This window comes from Copadichromis virginalis, linkage group LG13 (assembly GCF_057382275.1).
Source record: "Copadichromis virginalis isolate Kocher_CV1m ecotype Utaka linkage group LG13, C_Virginalis_male_GT1.1, whole genome shotgun sequence".
NCBI lineage: Eukaryota > Metazoa > Chordata > Actinopteri > Cichliformes > Cichlidae > Copadichromis > Copadichromis virginalis.
In genome coordinates this window covers 7,966,861-7,986,601 of record NC_140630.1, presented here as the reverse complement: position 1 = coordinate 7,986,601, position 19,741 = coordinate 7,966,861, and the positions used below count along the sequence as shown (strand labels likewise).

The 19,741-nt window shown below is 38.7% G+C and overlaps 1 protein-coding gene across 1 annotated transcript in view; it reads right to left on the bottom strand.

Annotated features, from left to right (window-relative positions):
- Window positions 1-1,653: 1,653 nt before the first annotated feature.
- LOC146695176 (contactin-associated protein-like 4) overlaps window positions 1,654-19,741 on the bottom strand; it is an 89,304-nt gene continuing 71,216 nt past the window's right edge. Inside the window, exons 17-24 of the mRNA XM_085477092.1 lie at window positions 18,119-18,337; window positions 16,087-16,326; window positions 13,674-13,913; window positions 9,378-9,511; window positions 9,074-9,161; window positions 7,521-7,739; window positions 5,612-5,683; window positions 1,654-3,796 (exon numbers count right to left, since the gene is read on the bottom strand). Coding sequence (XP_085333218.1) covers window positions 3,600-3,796; window positions 5,612-5,683; window positions 7,521-7,739; window positions 9,074-9,161; window positions 9,378-9,511; window positions 13,674-13,913; window positions 16,087-16,326; window positions 18,119-18,337 — 1,409 coding nt within the window. The 3' untranslated portion in view covers window positions 1,654-3,599. The remainder of the gene's footprint in view (window positions 3,797-5,611; window positions 5,684-7,520; window positions 7,740-9,073; window positions 9,162-9,377; window positions 9,512-13,673; window positions 13,914-16,086; window positions 16,327-18,118; window positions 18,338-19,741) is intronic.

Genomic DNA, 19,741 nt, shown 5'->3' with positions numbered 1-19,741 from the left:
ACATCACTGTTGGTGTGCAAGCACAGAAGGTCTGCATGCTGTCAGCGAGGTTTCTTTAACATCGCTGACCAGCTGACACGAGTCACAGCAGGATCTCGAGTCTGTCAACAGCAGATTCTTACAGTATCAAAAACCTGCACGCACATTGTGGACACCCTTTTCTCCCTCATGTTTACAGTGCATGCAGAAACACAAAGTCAGTGATGATGGTATTTATGATGATGGGAATTTTTACACAAGTAAGTGAGTTTATATTGGTAAACTCCCATGAGATTTACAAATTACACATGGCTGTCTGTAATCCAGACTGTATATATAATGTACTGCTTTTTACAGTTTAAGTACTTCCCAAGCGTGTCTGAGGAGATTACTGCTGACTTGACAAAACCTAAAACCCCAATCAGAGATGATTGGTATCACAATGGTCTTGTGAATATGGTGTATTTTGGCTTTATGTAATTAAACACTGTAAATCTTCTCTATCTGTGTACTATGTATACAAAAGCCCAATAGGGGACCACAGTTGGAAAAAAGCAATACTTGTAAACTCTGTGCAGTACATCAGTTCCATGCTCTGTTTTGGACCAGTGTTAAACTACATTGTCCCTATTAAATTAAAGCTTAAAAAAAGCTTTTAGACAGTCTTTCCATCACCATGCAATAATAGTCGATTCTGTTTTTCTTCCCTCGCCTTCTTAGAAAATCAGATTCCATCTGCTTCATTGGCTTACAAAAACAATAGCAATTTCTCAAACCAAACCAAACTCACAGTTTTGGTGTCAGTATCTCCTTAGGTAATCATCAAATCTAATTTAAGCAATCAGAATAACATCAGCCTTGTCACGCATTCACACATTGCTGAAAACTTGCTTTACCTCAAATAACTGACAATAATCTTGACTCGTGATCTGATTTGTTTCCCTCCGAGTGCCGCAGCATGTGTCATTACAACAAGTCCTTTTCTTGTTCTCCCTAATGAGGTGCTATTAGAGGCACCGATGTGTCTCTTCCTGTAAATAATACCTGCTGACAACCACCCAGCTGCTGTCACCTGAATCGTCATGGCATGTGTGTGTATGTGTGTGAGTGCATACAAAGTAGGTGGACAGCAATCGTGGGAAGCACAGTCATGTCAAAGCTTTGTGTTCACGTGTTATTGTTATAGCTCGGAGAGAGGCTAGGTGCACATCGACATCTTCTGCACCTGAATGCATCACAAAGCAGCAAACGGTGAAGTTATCTCCTCTCTGCAGATAGATGCATATTCATATCCATTAGAAATGTCACATGGCGAAGAAAAAGTCCCACCTAACTTTTATAGAGCCTAACATTCAGAGATGTAAATGTATGGTAATTAAATTTGCTGTTTCGACTTAATTTAACAGAGAAATAATTGATTCAGACATTAGCTGTCTAAATCTCAATTGATGGAGCGTCTTGCAAGTACTAAAAGCCACTCATTGATCAAGCTCTAAAGCTCATGTTCATCGATTCAACTCTACTCTGTACCATTTTGCAGAGACTGTGCTCATGTTAATGGAGTCAGTGATGGAAAAATTACAGCTTCAGTAACAGAACAAAAAGGTTAATAATGCAATAAAATTGCAGGGTTATAATTCAGGTGAAAGAAAAGATAAAGCCACTTCAGAAAAAGATCATTTATTTTCAATTCAAGGACAAAAAACCGTGTTTGTTACTAAAATAGCTGTACAAATTAAACTCTAACAGCAGGTCACTCTAACTCACTAACACCACAGTAAACCTTCAGTACGATTAAAAAGGATTGTGCTGCTATAGTTCAGAAGTGAAGCACTACTAGAAGAGAACCAAACCTATCAACACCACCTTGAAAAGTACTCCTCAAAACAACTCAACACGACATTCACTAAAGAGTTCACACTATATAAACTGATTCAGTGTCCTCTTTAGTCTGTGGTTTTGCATTTAATCAACATTATTATTTGGTCTTCTGTTCTTCATTACATCCACATCCTCCAGGCCCGTCTGCATGCTTCTACATGTAGTGGAGTGATAAAGCTATGTCGTTTTTCCCAGCATCCCCTGCATCGTCTTCAAGCATTTGGTGCCATCACTGAAACACACTTCCACGACTTCTCCTCAGTTCAACTCGGGTTTATCGTAGGGGTCATTTACTCACTTTTTTAATGAAAATTTTTAACTTGCACACGAAGATGCTGCTGAATCAGCTAATAAAATCTAATGACATCTGGGATGAAAAGAGAAAATACAATAAAACTGAAATCCAGTCCTTGTTTAAAATACACCATAGAAAAAGACAACTTACAATGTTCTCAGCAAAAACATGACCATATACTGTGTGTGCAAGCGGTTCACTACATTTAATTTTCACACCATTCCCGGCTAAGAGCAATGAACACAATGAGAGAAACTGAAGAATTTAGATGAGGTTTTTCAAATCTCACTAACCTTCCACAGAAAGGAGATTGGGGTGGAGTGATGGGTTGACAAAATATTTTACATAGTACAGCAATATATTTCTTGTGTTGTTAAACCAAACCTTGATAAACCTAAACAAGTTGTTTTCAATGAAGGTGAAACTTATAGGAGCAATTTGGGTTTTTTATTTGGCCAGAGAGTGGGTTGGAGGTACTTGGCTCAAAATATAATATTTATGTTATACATTTTTCATATAGTCCATTGGTCTGCGCCAGTTGATACATAAAAATGTTGTTCATACTTAACTGACTTTCAGATAAAAGGAAAAAAATGATATTGGGACAAAAAGTGGAATGCCTTCATAGGAACCGGAGGCGGGAAGTAATGAAGTGTGGTGTATCCATTACTGGTGTTTATCATGCGTGATATAAAAAGATGTGATAGAGATGAAAGACGAAAAACATATATGCAGGGAATATGAGTGGAAAGCAAAGACATGCCTGCGCTAGAGAAAAGTGACATCGTGAGAGAAAATGAAGACATTAGTCCGCTATCGTTGAACCAAAATAGTCAGCAATGTCCTTACATAACCAAAGCCTTTTGGTTTTTACTTACTTGAGCAAAGAAGTTAAATCAGTACCTCAACTTCTACCAATCTGTGGTTTCCACCTTTGTTCAGATAACAGATTTCAGAAAATGAATACAAGCCACACTTTGCTTTGTGTAACAATGAAAGAAGCATGAATAACAGATGTTAAAGAAAAGAGAACACAAACATGTTCATTGTGAACAGATACACTTTTCTTTCCCACCATGAAATATAACATTAAAATAAATGAACTGAGCTCACTGATAAAATAGCAGACATTCATTATCAACATCATTCCTGTTCTTGTCCTGTTCTTTCAATAATCACAAGATTGGTTGATATAAAGTCAGAATTGTAACATTTACATCATTTTCTATGTACAGTTTTTCAGTTTAAAAACACTACCATAGAAGCAAAAACAAAGCAAACAAAATGAAAGAACATGAGTTTCTGTCTGCGTCTTCCTGTCTTGTTGAGCCAGTAGTCAGGCTCAGTTTGTTGTGTAAAGCACTGAGGCTTGACAAGGCATCTCTATCTCTGTCTGTCCCCTCAGCTCCAACACTGCCAGGTCAGAAGCAAGTTGAACCATCACTTAAATAAAATATTCCTTCTGGTTCTCAATGGGACCGTTCTGTGAAGTGATCCGACTTCTGAATGGCAACTCTGGATTGTCTTCGGGTTTCACTGTTTTTACTTCCTGGCGCTGACATGTGCATTTCCTCCTGTAGAGGAATCGGGCCATTATGGCTAATGAAGACACGGTTACAAAGATCACCACAGCTATCACACCTGCAAAGCAAATAAATGGACAAAGTTATAACAGTATGGCAGAGGCAATATAAGTATATGTTAAAGACATCAACCATAGACTTCACATAAATAGTGGATGTAACTTCTCAGTCTGAAAAGCTGATACTAAAGTGCCTTAAAGCAGCCAATAGGAACATCCCTTAGCTTAGGCTCCAGTTCTGTAGACATAGAGAATTGTTGGAGACTTCTTCCATGCAAACTGTATACGACAACGGCAGCCTTACTTAAAAAAGCAAATACAGGGTATGCAACTATGAGGTGCAATCAAAAAGTTCTGATTTGACTCACAAAAATAAAAAGTGAACAGTGAACAATTCCATTAACACACCTGAACAGTGTTAATGGAACAGTTTTAAAAATGTAATTTTGAAATTCAAAGCATATTTTTTTGCCTTTGATAAAAATGAAAACTCTTGTTCATAATTTCTTGGTATCACACTAGCATTTTCCCTAAAAGTCAGTGTTCGTAGAGACAATCTGTTTGAGTCTATGTTTCTGCTTTTTCTTCATGTCTAATGAAAAACTTGTGAAATTCTCAAGCCAGCAATTTGTGGATTGGACTGAGTTTTGAACATTTCAGGAAATTTCAATTGGCCTCATTGGTATATATTTTTTGTCTTTCACAAGACTTCCACAGAAAGCCAGAGCACATATCACCCTGTTCTAAGGATGTCATGATTTTCTTTTGTTTGCTTTACGTAATTCATCAGAACCACAAGTACGGTGTACACAAGCTGTCAGTAAAGGAAAGAGAGTCGGGAGAAAAAGGAGCAGCAGTCTCTAATGAAACACCCAGCCATATGTGTAACATGGAGGTGAGATATTATTTTATAATACGTTGCTGAAAATATACCTGCAACAGTTTAAAATATGTCAGAACTGTATGTGATCAAAAGAAAAAACGTTTTATGCATCATGAATTGTTAACACCTGTTAATTGTCAAAGCTGAAATTAAAAGTTTCTTCAAGTTTGCATACATCTTAACATTTCTTCTTGTAAAAATAACTGCAACTCTCTTAATCCTTTACATATTGAAATAAAACCAGTTATAGACTCATGGCATGTGCCCACCATCTGGACTACTTTATGCAAATCATAATGCAGGACACACACAACCTCTGGAAACTCCTGAAAAAGGCTGAAACTATTCATTGCTGTTCTACAGTGAAAGCAGATTCAGGAAACTAAACTGGTTACAATTGAGTGCTTTTGTCTTATTTTCAATTGGAATAAATTATCACCGGAGAGCCAAACTGGAAACAAAACATTATGAAATAAAACTCCTATCTGAAGGCGAGTGGTCAGTGGCCCAACAGACACAGGAAACAAAATTGCTTTGCTTCATCATTAGTACTGCAGGGTCCACATTTTCTCCAGGCTCCCTGGGCAATTTGAGCTATTAGAAGGTATCTACACTGATGTTAGCAATAACAAAAACTGACAGGAATTGTACTTGGAGTCGAACGTAATTTGTATTCTAATTAGCCATGTTTTCCTTTGTGTATTCAGACACAGTCAAGCTGTTTGAGAGGCAGCTGTGGGCTTTCATTTGCACAACATGCAGTTCAGTTTTAATCATCATTTCAATGCCAGTTCCTCTGCACTGAGGTGTGTCAAAAGAAAGGTATAAATGAATTCCAATAAAGGAAAAAAGATGTGATAGGAGAACAAGTTTGAAACTGTCTATTAACTGACTTGACATCACATTATCCCCGTTGGCTTTGTACACAGTTTCTGTCTCATGATTGATGATAATGGCAGAGCCACATTGAAACAGGTTGCTGCCACAGTACCTCCGATGAGAGCTGAGTCACTCCTGATGGCATTCACTAAAGGCTGACCTGTTCCCACTGATCCAGACTGGCCTGCAGAACAGAGACATAGAAGAAAAGGTGCAGGGAGAATGAAAATATGAAAGAGAAAAGAGGGAATTTGCAGCACAAGCATCACAGGGGAACTGAAAGAAGATGATGAAATAAAGTACAGAGAATAGATAAGAGAAAAAGAAAAATAAGGAAGCAAAGGATGGCCATTAGTGAGGCGAAAAATAGATATTGCGACATGCTGAAAAGAGAATGCAGAGAGGGGGAAACAGGAATCATCTACGGTGGGACTTCAGAGTGGATTAGATGAGTGACCACAGGGGAAGGATATGACAACGCAAACTCTCACCACTGGTTCAAATTAATTGCCTCATTTTCTAGCCGTTACTGCAGTGCACAACAGCATTAGAGTCATCCACATCATGAAGTTGGAGAGGTATCACCCACACAGAAGTGCCTATGATAGGAATTTCAGTAATATTAATTATTTGAGTCTGATGGGAAACATAATCCCGTGGCTGTGCGGTAAAGGAACATTACAAATATTGGAGGATGTGTTTGCTACTCACTATCTGACCTGTGTGGAGGATGCTGTAGCTTTCACAGATGAGACATGTCCAAGCGTTGTCCCCTAACTACAAATCTGTGTTTTAATATATGCCTTTATTTTCTGTAATACGTTTAGGCTGACTTTTACAAGAATAGCACATGACCTTTATGACTGTTGTTGCTCCGCTGTGCAGAAACCTGAGACATGATAAGTCTGAGTGGTAAGCAGTTTAGCATCTTTCTTTTCTTTTTTTTGTAGCAGTGTTTATTTGAAAATCTGCAGGGGGAGACCAGACATTGCATTTATGATGATATTCAAAGCTATTTGGATGATGTTCTAATTATGCAAACCACCAGGATAATGTCATTACATTTAATTCCTTTCCCTGACACATGCATTTGCAATTGTAAAAAGAACATCTGTAGAGGCTGGCATAAAAAAACTGATGTTTGACACTATCCTAGTCGCAGGAATAATGCAGAAAAACCATCATCCAGCAGAAATTGCCCCATGAAACGTCGAGATTGTCTTCACCTAGTCGTTATGCGTGGTTCCAGATCTGCATATAACACAACTGAGGAAGCAACAGCTCATTAAATAGGATGTGCAGCTTTAGAAATTCAGATATCATTGGTAGAGACACAATATTATATTTTCAAAACGTATTAATAGTTTTAAACACATATACGGTCTAAAGTGAAAGTAAGTAATACTTTTTCTGCCCATGACACACCAGTCCTTTCTAATTTTCATTCTCATTTGGCAAAACACTTGCTGTCTCGGGTGTCCTTTGGCATTTCTGCTGTGGCAGTAGCAGTGGTGTCATTCTTAACTCGTCCCATATGGATGCTTTTAAAGGATCTCCTGATGCCACATGCACATGCACAAGCTAACTGACACTTTGCAACATGCAGAGTTAGTGTAAAGAGGCCTGAATTAGATGCCTAAACTGAGGTGTCCAAAGAAACAAAAATAAAAAGCACCTGAAAAGAAAAGAAATCAGCCAGTGATTTCAAAGCAAATCACTCTGCGTCACGCAAACAGCACCAGCTCTATTTTTTTATGTAAGCCATTTCAAGCTGAACAAATCAGATAAGGGGAGCAGGAAGTCAGATACAGGAACAGCAGAGAAAATCCAGTCAACTCTCAAAACAGATGACCCCATGCAGACAACATGCTCTGCTTCTGAAATTCTCTCTGCGTGATCTGAAGCCATGCGAGGGACAGAACAAAACTGTGTTGGAGACACAGTTTGACCATCATTGCCACCACTCCAATCTCCTTCAATCTCCAATACCAATAAAGAGAGCAAGGAAATAACCCTCTTACCTGATAGATGGTGTGTGGTTTCTGTTGCATGAGAGAGGTTGGCTGAAGTAAAGCCACAAATGGACTGGATCAGCGGACCAGTTACGGTAACTGGACTAGTTTTTGGGTGGAGCAGAGCAGCTTTCAGAGGGCTGATGGAGTTAAAGAAGACAGCAGATAGACAGCCAGTGAAACCCAGAGAAGCAATCTGAGCCAAGTCCGGATCCAACCCTTCAGAATCTATAGAGAAAAGACAAGCACACAGACTGTGATGTTTTATAAAATGTACAGTAAGGATGGTGATTACTTCACTTTTTTAAAATTGATTTTGCTTTAGCAGTGCTACTGTAACTCTGCTAAAGAACAAAAAGGAAAAATAATACTTTGGGCATAACAAAAGCAGATAATAAGAAAACAAGCTGAAAGAATATTGCTTCAAAGTGGTAGGTGCAGCGGCTGATTTAGAGTATTGACCAAATAATCAGTGTCTGGTTTTCTCTCTTCCAAATAGTCTGAGGTCTATTAACTCCACTACAATGCACTCATAATTACTAGGAGAAGATGACAATGATGAGGTTACTGATGCAGTTTCTCTATGAGGTAAAAACTGGCATCAATGAACCTTCTATTAAAGATGCTAATGTCGTACATTTAGTTGTTACAAATGATCAAATGTTTTATACAAAGACAAAAAAAAGGACAAATAATGCTGACAAATGGCTGGGAACAAAAACAAGGTTACTGGAGGATCCAACAAAACAAAACAAAAAAGTCCCAAAATACTCAAGAAAGCATGAAGACACATATGAAGCTTTTCTGTTCTTTGGCTCATTGTCTCCTCTGTACTTTTTGCCTGTGACGTGACCCTGAAACGAATCTTAGTGCATTTGAGGTCACTGATTTTGTTACTTGTTGAAAGTCAAGCTTTAGCTGCTTGGCTGGAGTCGGGACACACAGCTTTAACCCTTTAAAGCCTGAATGATTAAATAGTTGCCAGAAAATTCAAATGTTTATAAAACAGAAGTTTTATTAAGCCATCTGATGAATTTGCATAAAAATAATTTAACTTGCAATGTATTTTGCTGCATCTGGCTTTTTTTTAAAAATTCCTTTAAAAAATATTAAGCAATTGATTTAGTTTTTTCAGAAGGGGAAAATATACATAGATGATCTAGAAGTCTCAAAAACAGAAAACTGAATGCAACCAAGATTGCAATGGCAGAAACATTCGTCTCAGTCTTTCAGGAACCGGTGGGTGATGTCACAGCAGCTTTCATTTTGTATACTGTCTATGGTTAGCACTTAATGAAGTTGTAAAGTTGTAGTAAAGCTGGTGTTATGTTAACAGCAGGGAATAGTTGTTTCTGGCCTGGAAGGAGTTTTGTTCTTGTCATTTTGTGCAGTAAAACTGAAAGCAAACCTTGTGTCGTATACACCCTATAGTCTAGACAACACCGCCTCCAGTGAGGGAACCAGTGAGGAAAGGTTTGAAAGCCTTATTGTCTGATATAGCAGAAAAAATAATATTCTGTCTGAGTGCTCTTCAGCCTGAAAGGCCTTGCTGTCTCACTTACCGTGCACACTGCCAAGAACCAGCGACCTTATGCCATTGAATTCTACACCAGATGTCAGGTTGAAGTCCTCTTTGGGATTCTGGTCAATCTGACAGAAAATAAAAGGTTTCCCTTCAAAACGGGCTTTCAAATAAACGCCAACACTTGAATAGTTAGTAAGTACTTTGGTAAATACTGATTTTCAGAGAAGTTTTATTTCATAAACCTCCTGTCTGTTGCTTTTTCCGCTGACAGAGGCTGACTTATTGTTTATTATTGACTAAGAAGACGGGTTGAGTGCTTTTTGTTTGCACGTGTGTGTTACCTGCATAGAGACAACGTCTGCCAGTCGACTGATGGTAATAACATGCAGCTGTCGGTCGGCGAGGTTCTTCACTTTGCTCCTCAGTATCTCTGCATCTTTGCTGCTGTCCAGTCTGTACCTCACCTCTAGCTTATCTGTGGTTAGCAACAGCACAGTAAACTGCTATATTTCTGTGTGGCACAAAAGACAGGACTGAATAACATTGAATACATGTTTAAATGGGAAGTTTCAAAAGCTCCTGTAGTTGAAGAAAATATTGTCTAAAATCACCTTACATAAGAGATATTCTTCTCCGATTATATTCAAAAAAGAAAGCTTTCATTGCCGCCATGCATCCTTCCTCTTTGCCATCTCTGTCCATTGTGTGGATTCATTGTCCCTGCCTTTCTTTTAATAAGCTGGCGTTAGATATTAAAATACCAAATTAAGTATTGGAATTCCTTCATACCAACTGATTTTTGTGTGGCTGGTGTGGATCTCATGCATATTCTAGACTATGTGATGCTCATTTTCAAGAGCATGCTGAACTTTATAAGGTGAAGAAGAAATAAAAAAATAATTCTTAACCTCCTAGGACCTGGCGTCAACATATGTAGACATCACATTTTGGGTTGTCTAGACCCAAAAAAACAAATTTTGCCCCACAGGGGCCTGATATCCACTTACGAGGACATTATACTGCCACTGTTCTTTTGAAATTTAAAATGAATGTCCTCATATGTGGATCATTTTTGTCAGAAACAAAAATCAGGTAAAAAATAAAAATCAGGCAATTCTTTGTTTTCACATTCATCAGGTCCCAATCAGCCCAAATAGCAAAGAGAAATTAAAAATGCATGCCATGAAAGAGTTCCAGTCTTAGGAGGTTAATATGAAACAAAAACAGCCAAGATTTACATTTTCTGTTTTCAAACTCACACACCACTGTCAATATGCACAGTTTACCTTTTCAACTTTACTGTGAATGTTATCAGTAACTTCATTTATATAATAGTGTGCTTTCATTGTAGGATTGTTTATATGATCCTCTGTTGCTTTTTTGCTTTGAAAGTTATTCGAGCCATCTTTCTGGAAACTCACATTTCCTTTCCTCCACTTATGTGTTAATGAAAATTGCACTTCTTCCCTAGAAAAGTCTCAATTGCAGTGTCTAATAACTTGAGGTGTAAATGGCAAATTTATGTGTTGCTGATCAGGCTTTTCTCAAAAGCAAATGTTCCGTCATCCACTGCGAATTTAAACACATTATTTTTAGTTTACTCCTATTCATATCAGCATATCTTTAATAATAATTTGCTTATGAGAACAATGACAGGAGAGACAAAGTGAGAGCAGCAGAAAAAAAATGGGGGTGAGAAAGAAACCTGTTCCAACTTTCAAATCATGCATTATTCATATTTTCAGCTCTGCTAATAATTTTTTTTAAACAATTTAATACTTTTAACACCCGTTTGGCTTCTGAACCGTGCTTATTAAAGGTGAAGAAACAGCAGTGAGCCAAAGGCAGTTATAAAGTGTGTTCACATGACCACGATTAACAAGTCAGGGGAGGTGATTGCTGAGCTGACAGACTGAAATTACTCCACAGAGAGAGTTTGTCAGCAAGCTTTAAGCTAGTAGGTGGTAAAAAGTTAGCAAATACTGAAGATGAAAGGTTCAGCCATCACTAACAACACCAGGTGCCAGAAGTATAAAACTCTAGAGATTCACAACTAAAACTGTGTGGAAAAAAAGAGAAATTTGCATGCACATTGTTTTTGTTCAGTCTATTAGAAATATATTATCTGTATGTGCCCGAGGCTAATTTCCGCTCTTATCATCATCCACGAATGGATGTAGAGACTCCCTAAAAAAAGCCTATAAAATGCTGTCTAAAACACATTTTCCTGTAGAAATAACAGTTCAAGTGTGGGAAAAGGCATTTCCATGCTTTTACTAGATGGGTCTAAACTAGAATAAGTCTGTTTACAGACAGTCAAATCACTCTTTCACTTTTACCGCTTTCAGGTAGCTAAAATATCCCACGAATGAATCCCAAATTTCAGTGCACCTGTTACCTCTTATGTACTTATTAACCACATGTGCTCAGCGGTGGAGTTATTAGATAAACAAGATGAAATAAGAGGTATTAATTCTGTCATTTCAGCAGTCTGATATTAAATGGTTGAAAGTGAAGGTGGAGCCTCACTGATTTAACAACTGGTTTCACGAATTATAAGCGTAAAAGTGGAAACACGGCTTATAAAAGGAATTTCAGTCAGCTACCGAAGACAAGCCCCTTCCTTCTAACCTTTTTAAAACAAGAAAAAAGTATAATTATGGTAAATTATGTAATGATACTACCACATTCAAGCTGTATTCAGTATAATTTTCACTATTGTAGCTCCCTGAATGCAATGCTTTAAGCTCTAAATTCTTCAGCATCAGGATTTTCAAAACCTGTGTTCACTCACAGCTGTTAGCCTACAAGACAACATTAGCTTCATAACAAAACACTGAATATTAGTAAGATAAATTTCACGAGCTGACTTTTCCACTAAAATTCAAATACAGTGCAAACCATGTTTACGGTCCCAGAATCATCTCAATGTGTGTGGTGTGGGCTAAAACTGCCAAAAGGATGAAGCTGATGACATTTTCTGTCAAAGAACAGATCCAGGAATAGTTTAATCAATCTGGTGTACGACTTCACACTCTCCTCTCTTTACGACAGCAGAGAACAAGACCTGAAAATATTGATTGGTGTCAATTGTAATGGTGCATAGACTGGTGTTCATGCAGTACTTTTTAGCCTTACTGACCATTTAAAGCACTTTCACACTAAAATGCCATTTTACAGACCTTTGTATCTTACTTTTTTCTAGAACATTTCAACATGCAGTCAAGAGGAGACAGGGACCAACTTTGCCTTCTGAGCCCAAGTGCCCCACCAAAACATGGTGGTAGATTGGTTAATCATTGGCTTGATCATCTTTTTTATTGACGATCACAAAAGTGCTGAATTTCAGCAGACGTATCCTTTATTTAGACATGCGATGAAATATAATCTTCCTGTTTAAAACTACAGCAAAAATAAAAATGTTACACAGGTGCAGTAACAGCACAGCAGCAGCAGCGACACATCAACCAAGCTGCTCGCAGTCTTGGCACAGAGTCTTTTCACCAGAAAAGGCTTGTCCAAGAGTTTTAATGGGGTGCTTCAGTTTATTGTCATGTTGACTACCTGATCACCATGGAAACTGTGTGACCTCCTGGTCATCAGCTTCCTCCTGGGTTATTAAAGCAGCCGATTCGCAGTCTATTTACAGCTAATTTAGGTGGTATCCCACTTTCAATAGGTCTGTCAGCCTTCTTTGTCCTTTCCGACTCAGATGGGCCCCTCTTGTCTCTTTCTTTGGCTGAACTCACAGTGAGTTGATTAAACACAGAAGTGAACAGGAATAGAGAAGAGGGGAACTTGATGATAGGAAAAAGAAGGTGAGTGAGGGCAGGAAGACTCGTTGTATTAAAAAAAAGAAGGATGACAAACGGAGACGAGCTGAAATTATGGATGAGGCCTTCATAGCCTGAATTCTTGATTTTGATGTCATTCACTATTACATGCCTATTACAGAAACACCAATAAATAGCTTTAGAAATCCATTTAAATCTGTTATTTTGATAAGACTGAAAAAACGTTTCATTTTTTGTAACACTCCTCACTTTTTTTTTTTAGTTACACCTGTTCAACTGCTCACTAAGGCAAATACGCAATCAGCCAATCAAATGGTAGCAACATGGAGGCCCATTGACCATGACCATGTCTACATTTTGATGAAACTGAGCATTAAAACAGGGAAGGAAAGAGATTTCATTGACTTTGAATGAGACTGTCCGGGCTGGTTCTGAAGCTTACTGGTTTAGAAGCAGGTGATTTACTGGGATTTTCCCCATACAATCATCTCTAGGATTTACAGAGACGGTCTAAAAAAAGAGTAAATACTGAACACATCTGGTTGATGTCAGAGGAGAATAGACAGACTGATCGAGCTGATAGTAAGGCAACAGTAACGCAAATAACAACTCAAACCCTGAATCATATGGGCTACAGCAGCAGACGACCATACTGGGTGCCACTCCTGCGAGCTAAAAACAGGAAACTGATGCTACAATTTTTGCCTTATGCTACAACACCACTGTTACAACTTATAAATATAAGCAACAAAAGGTCATGGTTATTTTATAAAGGCCAAGTCAAAGTATTTGATGCAAGAACACTTTCCTTATTAAAAATACAGAGAGGATCTCAGTGCTCACCTGGCTTGCTGAGCAGCACAGCAAAGTACTCTCTGTGGTAGGAGCTGACGTACAGGAGCAGAGCAGGACTCTGGCTGGTCCTGAAGCTCAGGGACACATTTTCTGCTTTTAGGGTTATGTCAGAGTAGATGGAGGAGGGGAAGGAGCTGCTGCTGCTGCTGCTCCTGTTCAGCTCGTTCACCATCTGCTCCTTGAAGGCATAGGTGACTGATGTTTCTGACTTGAAGCTGGCTGAAACCTCTGTAGGGAGTAAGTCGATAAATTGAATTACAAACATAGAAGTTACAGCAGTTATGCAGTAGTTGTGGCGGGCATTATATTTTAATATGTAGATGATTAATTTACAAGCTGTGAAAGATTTTACTTGAGCTTTTAGATTTTAGCTAGGAGTTCTTCTTCCTCACATCAAGCATTTCTTTACCATTTCATACACATTATACCTGATAAATAAGCCCCGGAAACATTTTATCCCAGTCGTGTCATTTCACTGAACCACATCATTCTGCAGATACTGTATAGTATGATTTACATGGCTATAAATAATATGTCTTTATACTGACAACTAATCTCACAAGAGACAATATCAATGATTCATATATTTAAATGTGCTGTGCCTCTGTTTCATTGACAACACCTAATTAGTGAGCTGGTGAAAAGGCAGCCACAGGAAACCAGCTGACAGGTGGAAAAAAAAACAACAAATCTGGCTCTCTAATTATAACAGAGTCGGATGTCAGAGTTATGATTTCCACTGTAGATAAAAATGCAGAGTTATAACAAGCAACGCAGCTGGGATTGTTAATAACTGAATATAGATAAGCTGTGTTACTATGCCGATGTAATGACTCAATATTTCTCTGATAACTTAAATAAAAAGAAGTATGGGTGCGCACTAGTGTTATGACAGAATCCCTCCATCAGGATGCCCAGCAGGGGCTTCTTTACTGACAGTTTTCGGAAAATGAAACATTTGTCAGAAAAGTTCAGTTGAAAATCTTCACAAAGCTTCTGGTTTCCATTTTAAAATCCTCCTCTTCTTTTGGCTTCTTTAAGAAGTCAACATAACTGATCTTCCTCTCTCACCACATCAATACGTCTCCTCTTTGGCTCTTATCTTTTCCTCCTGCCTGGGCTGGCTTTACTCCTGCCATTAAGGTTGCAAGCTTTTGCACTCTCAGTGCCGGGACCAAGCCAAAATGAATGCGAAGCATTTTGGCTTAGATTTGACGGCAGATGCCACATCAAATACACCTGCATGCAGCAGTGTTGGTCAGCAGCGGTACTGATCCTTTTTCATCATAGTTTAAAAAGGATTTGAGTAGATTTTAAAACTTAGTTTTGCCTTTCAGAATGAAGACACAAGTGATAGTACACTATGTCTCAGTCACACTAAACCGAAAATAGGACAGCAACCTGCTAAAGACAGGAAAAACTGGTAGCTTTAAGGTGATAGAAAAGGTAGCTGGTAAGCTTGTATCTTTTATGTTCTAACAGTGTTGTTCATTCATTTGTTTTATTTATTTATATTTTCTCTTGATTTTAGGCACTTTTTGACCTTGTTTGTGTTTTATAAATAAGTTTTAATTGAGTTTGTACACATTCACCAACTGATTACAAGTAGTTGCAAATAGTTAATCTGAAGTTGGGCATGTGACACTGCCTCTGGGTTACCACTTTTGATTGCCTTTTGATTGGGAAGCAACTTGTCTCCTATTGCTGTCCAGCTTTGACTGATTGCAATCACTCTCAAACGGATTGCTAAAGGTTAGCAAATAATTCCTGTCTAATTCATAAATATAAACAGAAAGGCCAACATGTCACAATCAATTACAGTAGTGTCGATAAGTGCAACTTGTCTATGATGCATCTCTTAATCTTTATCTTTAAAACTACTATTTCAAAGGCAAAAACAGCACACGTCTGATGCACATCATAGCAATACTTTTGGTTGTACTTTGGTCTCCAACACTGGTCGTCGTACATCTACATGTACAAACCAAACCTCTCAGCTAATCCTTGTGTATATACAGTAGAGTATGCAGTGTGCCCCAGCACAGCTGGGTGTGACCTCACTTATATATGACATTACTGTATATGTGTTTTATTTATAGGCCATCCAAGTGCTGCACTGTAGCGCATATGAAGGTGGCTGTGTTGGAGGTCAGCAACTACAGTTGCTCAAGAGATGCTGACTGGGTTTTTAAAAATTTCAAAAGATACACTCATTCTTCAGGTTCCTGTGTTAATTTGGATTATGTGACTTTTGATAGAGGAAGAACAAGAACTGCACTACTGCTAAAGTGACCCAAGGCTACATATTATTAAACCCCAAATTTAAGCTTTTAAGTGATTTTTAATGTAATTTTCAATTTGACATTGTGCATCTTTGAGCTTGAAGACCAAGTCTCTGTACCTTTGTTGCAAAAAGGTCCAGTGTAAGCGGATGAGCTGCAGTCGCAGGAGAAGCTGGTGGGTCTCTCCACACAGCGACCCTGATTTTGGCACAGCGAACCGTAGCTGCTACAATGGCCTGGGCATCCTGCCTGAACCCCAGGGGTGATCTTTGCTCTCTCCTCCAGGTCCAGAGTGACGCCATTCAACTGCAGAGAGCGGATGCAACCTCGAAAGCCCTTCTGCCTTGAAGCTGTGCCTCCTGAACACACAGGAGACACACAGAAAAAAAAAGCATACACTGTAATGAATTTTCTCTGTTGTCTATTTTATTCTACTTATGTTTCTGTGCAAACCACCAACATGAAATAATATAATCCCAGTGATGTTTAAACATTTAACAGTTGCCTTGAGAACAAGTTAAAAATTGCAGGTTTGTCCAAGACCCAAAATATATTTAAACACAGTGGCATAAATCACAAATCCTCGCATTTGAGAAACAGTTGCCATAAAACTAATCTAGCAAATATGGTTCTTGCACATGCAGAAAGGCTCCCTTCTTGAAAGCTGATGTATCTATTGCTAATTTAAAAAAGAAAACACCTTTTCTAACTGTGGCAGTCTGTGGGAACATTTTTAGCCACCTGGTCTTAGGTTGTCTAGGATTTACCTGATGAATAGGTGAAAAAGAGATGCAACATTTTGATAATTGGAACTAACAAAGTTATGAATGTAACTGAATGTAACTCTATTTTAACCAGTTTATTTTTATATATTTATCATTCACAGTGAAATAAAAGTGCTGCAGGACAATGCAACTTAGGAGACATATTTGCAGTGCTTTATCTTTTTAGATGTAATTTATCTTAATCTAAAACACTACCTATATGATTTTTATGCATTCATACTGTACAGACACGCATGAATGACAAACAATCTGTGTTATCAAATTCTTAAGCAAAACTGACTGATCTGATTCTATTATTAATGGCAGAACATACTCTGCACCTCCAAGAAAAAAAGGCCTGTCATCGGTTTCATACTGAATTTTTAAAATGAAGCACAATGAAACCCAAACTGGCAGGTGAAAAATTCCAGAAATTGACATTTCACTGGCTGTGGCTCTGCTCACCCAGCACCAAGCTGATTGTTGTTATCTAGAAAGTTAGCGACCTGCCAATCGCTCTGACAGTCTGCTTGTCCTGTCTGGTTGGCTGACAGTGACAGGAAAATATTTTTTTTTTCCTTCCAGGTCAGAATTTAAACTCAAAAAGTTATTGTTTTCTGAGTTTTCGCATCACAACCTCCAGCTGTCCTCAGAGTTCACGCTCTGCAACATTATAATTGTCTCAGACTGCCAAACTGGCAATCTCAAGACTGTTATGATGAGATAAACAGTTTCCCATGGCTGCAGAGTTGATGAGGTTCGTATCAGGGCCAAGAGTTTCATCAGGACCTGTCAGGAAATGACTACCTTAACTAATGGACTGAGTTCAAACACTCTACCAAGGTTACTGCAAGGACACTGACCACAAAACTGTGACTTTTTTCTACACATCCCCAGGGAATTTCTATCACTTTGTGGGGATTTTCTATTAAGTCTATTAAGCTTATATCGAAGTAAGGTTTAGAAACAAGAACTGCTTTACTGTGGACTTGTTTAAACCTGTCAGCATCAATGCGGATCAATAAGCAGACAATGCAATATGTTCTTTGTGCACTATGAGGGAAGTGTGGAGTCGTGGAAGATTATATATTCTGTGACGAGAATGCAAATCCACCAACCTCCCAGGGGGTCAATGAAAATGTACCCTATGAGCACAGAGCAGTTTTGTGTGTAAAAATAAGGGACACAATGAAACAAAGACCGAGCAGAAAACAGACTATTTGAAAAAGTTTAAGAAATAAAAGTAGAAATCTGACAGCTCCAACAACAAGCATGGACTGAAATGAAAGAAATCCTAATCTCTAATAATAATTACATGAGTAAAAACCAAATGTCGCATTGTTTTTGTTGGGACCTCAAAAAAAGCAGCTTTGAATTGATTGCACACCTATAAATAACTGGCTGTTCAGCTGCAGGTGGATGTGCCCATCAGCCGGCGCCTCCTGCGTGACAGCAGGAAGCTCGTCGAGGCGAAGCGATGCCTCTTTAACGTTTCGCTCGGCTTGAATACGATGCCACCTGTTGTCATTCAGAGGTGATCCAGCTTTCACCGAAACCTCCAATGGACCATTACCCACGTCAAAGGAGAAGAGGACCTCATTGGAGGCTGCATCAGAGAGGAAAGAAAAATAAGACTTATTTTAGAACATGTAAGAAGCACCTTCTGTGTCTCCTGTACCTTCCTGCAGCTTGTTTGGTACTTGTTGCCCTGCACACAAGGCAGCTCACACACAAAGATGTGCTCATTATTTGCATGATTTAACTGAGTGAGCTTTTGTTTGTCTAACCTCTAACTAATTAATGGTGGGTAACAAGTGTAAAGGAAAAAATATTATCCTACTAATGTATTGAGCTATTACCTTGCCAAAAGAAGACCTTCACTGCATCTTGGTATTGATTCTCTGCAGAAACTCAAATAGACTTTCAGGTGGCTTGAGTTCTGATGACTGCAAAGACCATAGCATATGATTCAAATCATTTTCTAACATCATATGGATGGGAGCACTTCCACCTTGGAGGAGACCGCTTTGTTCAGTGGTAATTCTAGAGTCGGTTGAGGCGCCAGGCAACAATTCACAGGAGGCCTCTACAACCAGCATTCATCATAGTTATGTTATAACTATTTTGACACCATCTAAAAACATTGTGAATATTGGTTGGGGGCCATGATTTGTGCAAATGCTGTTTATTACAGTATGTCCCTCAGGCTCAAAGACTGCATTCGGTCGGTAAGCAGAATGAGTTGAGTCAGGCGGGGCCAGGTCAAGTCAGGTCTCTCCCACTGTCACTGCAAATTTTGAGCATTGCCACTGCTAAAGCTTAAAGTTTGGCAGCCCACTGCAGTTTCCTGCCTTGCCTGGTGAGTCTCTGACTCAGGTAGGTTAAAGGTGATCAACTCAAAGCCATTTTGTATTGATTTACAATAACCTTTTAAACTGAAGAGACAGGTGGACACAAACCATGCCAGTAAAACACTATCCACAGCTAAACACAGCCACTGCATCCACTCACTACAATGTCCTTTAATTTGTCATCTGTCTGTCATATTTATTTATTTTCCCCCAGAAAATAGAAAGAAAGGACACAGAGCAACATTTTCATAGCCAAATCTGATCACATCAAGTTGTTTGCATGCCAGGAATTATTACCAGTAGAGCATGTTCCTTTGTTTTGAACACCAGCAACTTTGTGTTGTTTTATAGTGGAACCACAAAGGATCTTTTATCTTGCTAAACTCTTTCTTGCTTTCCCCTTTTACTTGTCAGCATGCTCACTCTGAAGTCCTCATTCTCTGTTAGAACTACAGTACATCATCTGTGGAAGAAAGATAAGGAACAGAGGCAGCTGACACACGAGCACCACTGGAACTCTGATGAGAAAAAACACTTTCAGGCTGAAGTAATGTATCACCTAAGTGATGCAAACACAACCTGACACCAAGCAGCTCGTAAGCATGTCACATAAAACTGCTGACAACTTTGGAAGATAAAAATGAAGTACTGTAGTTGTG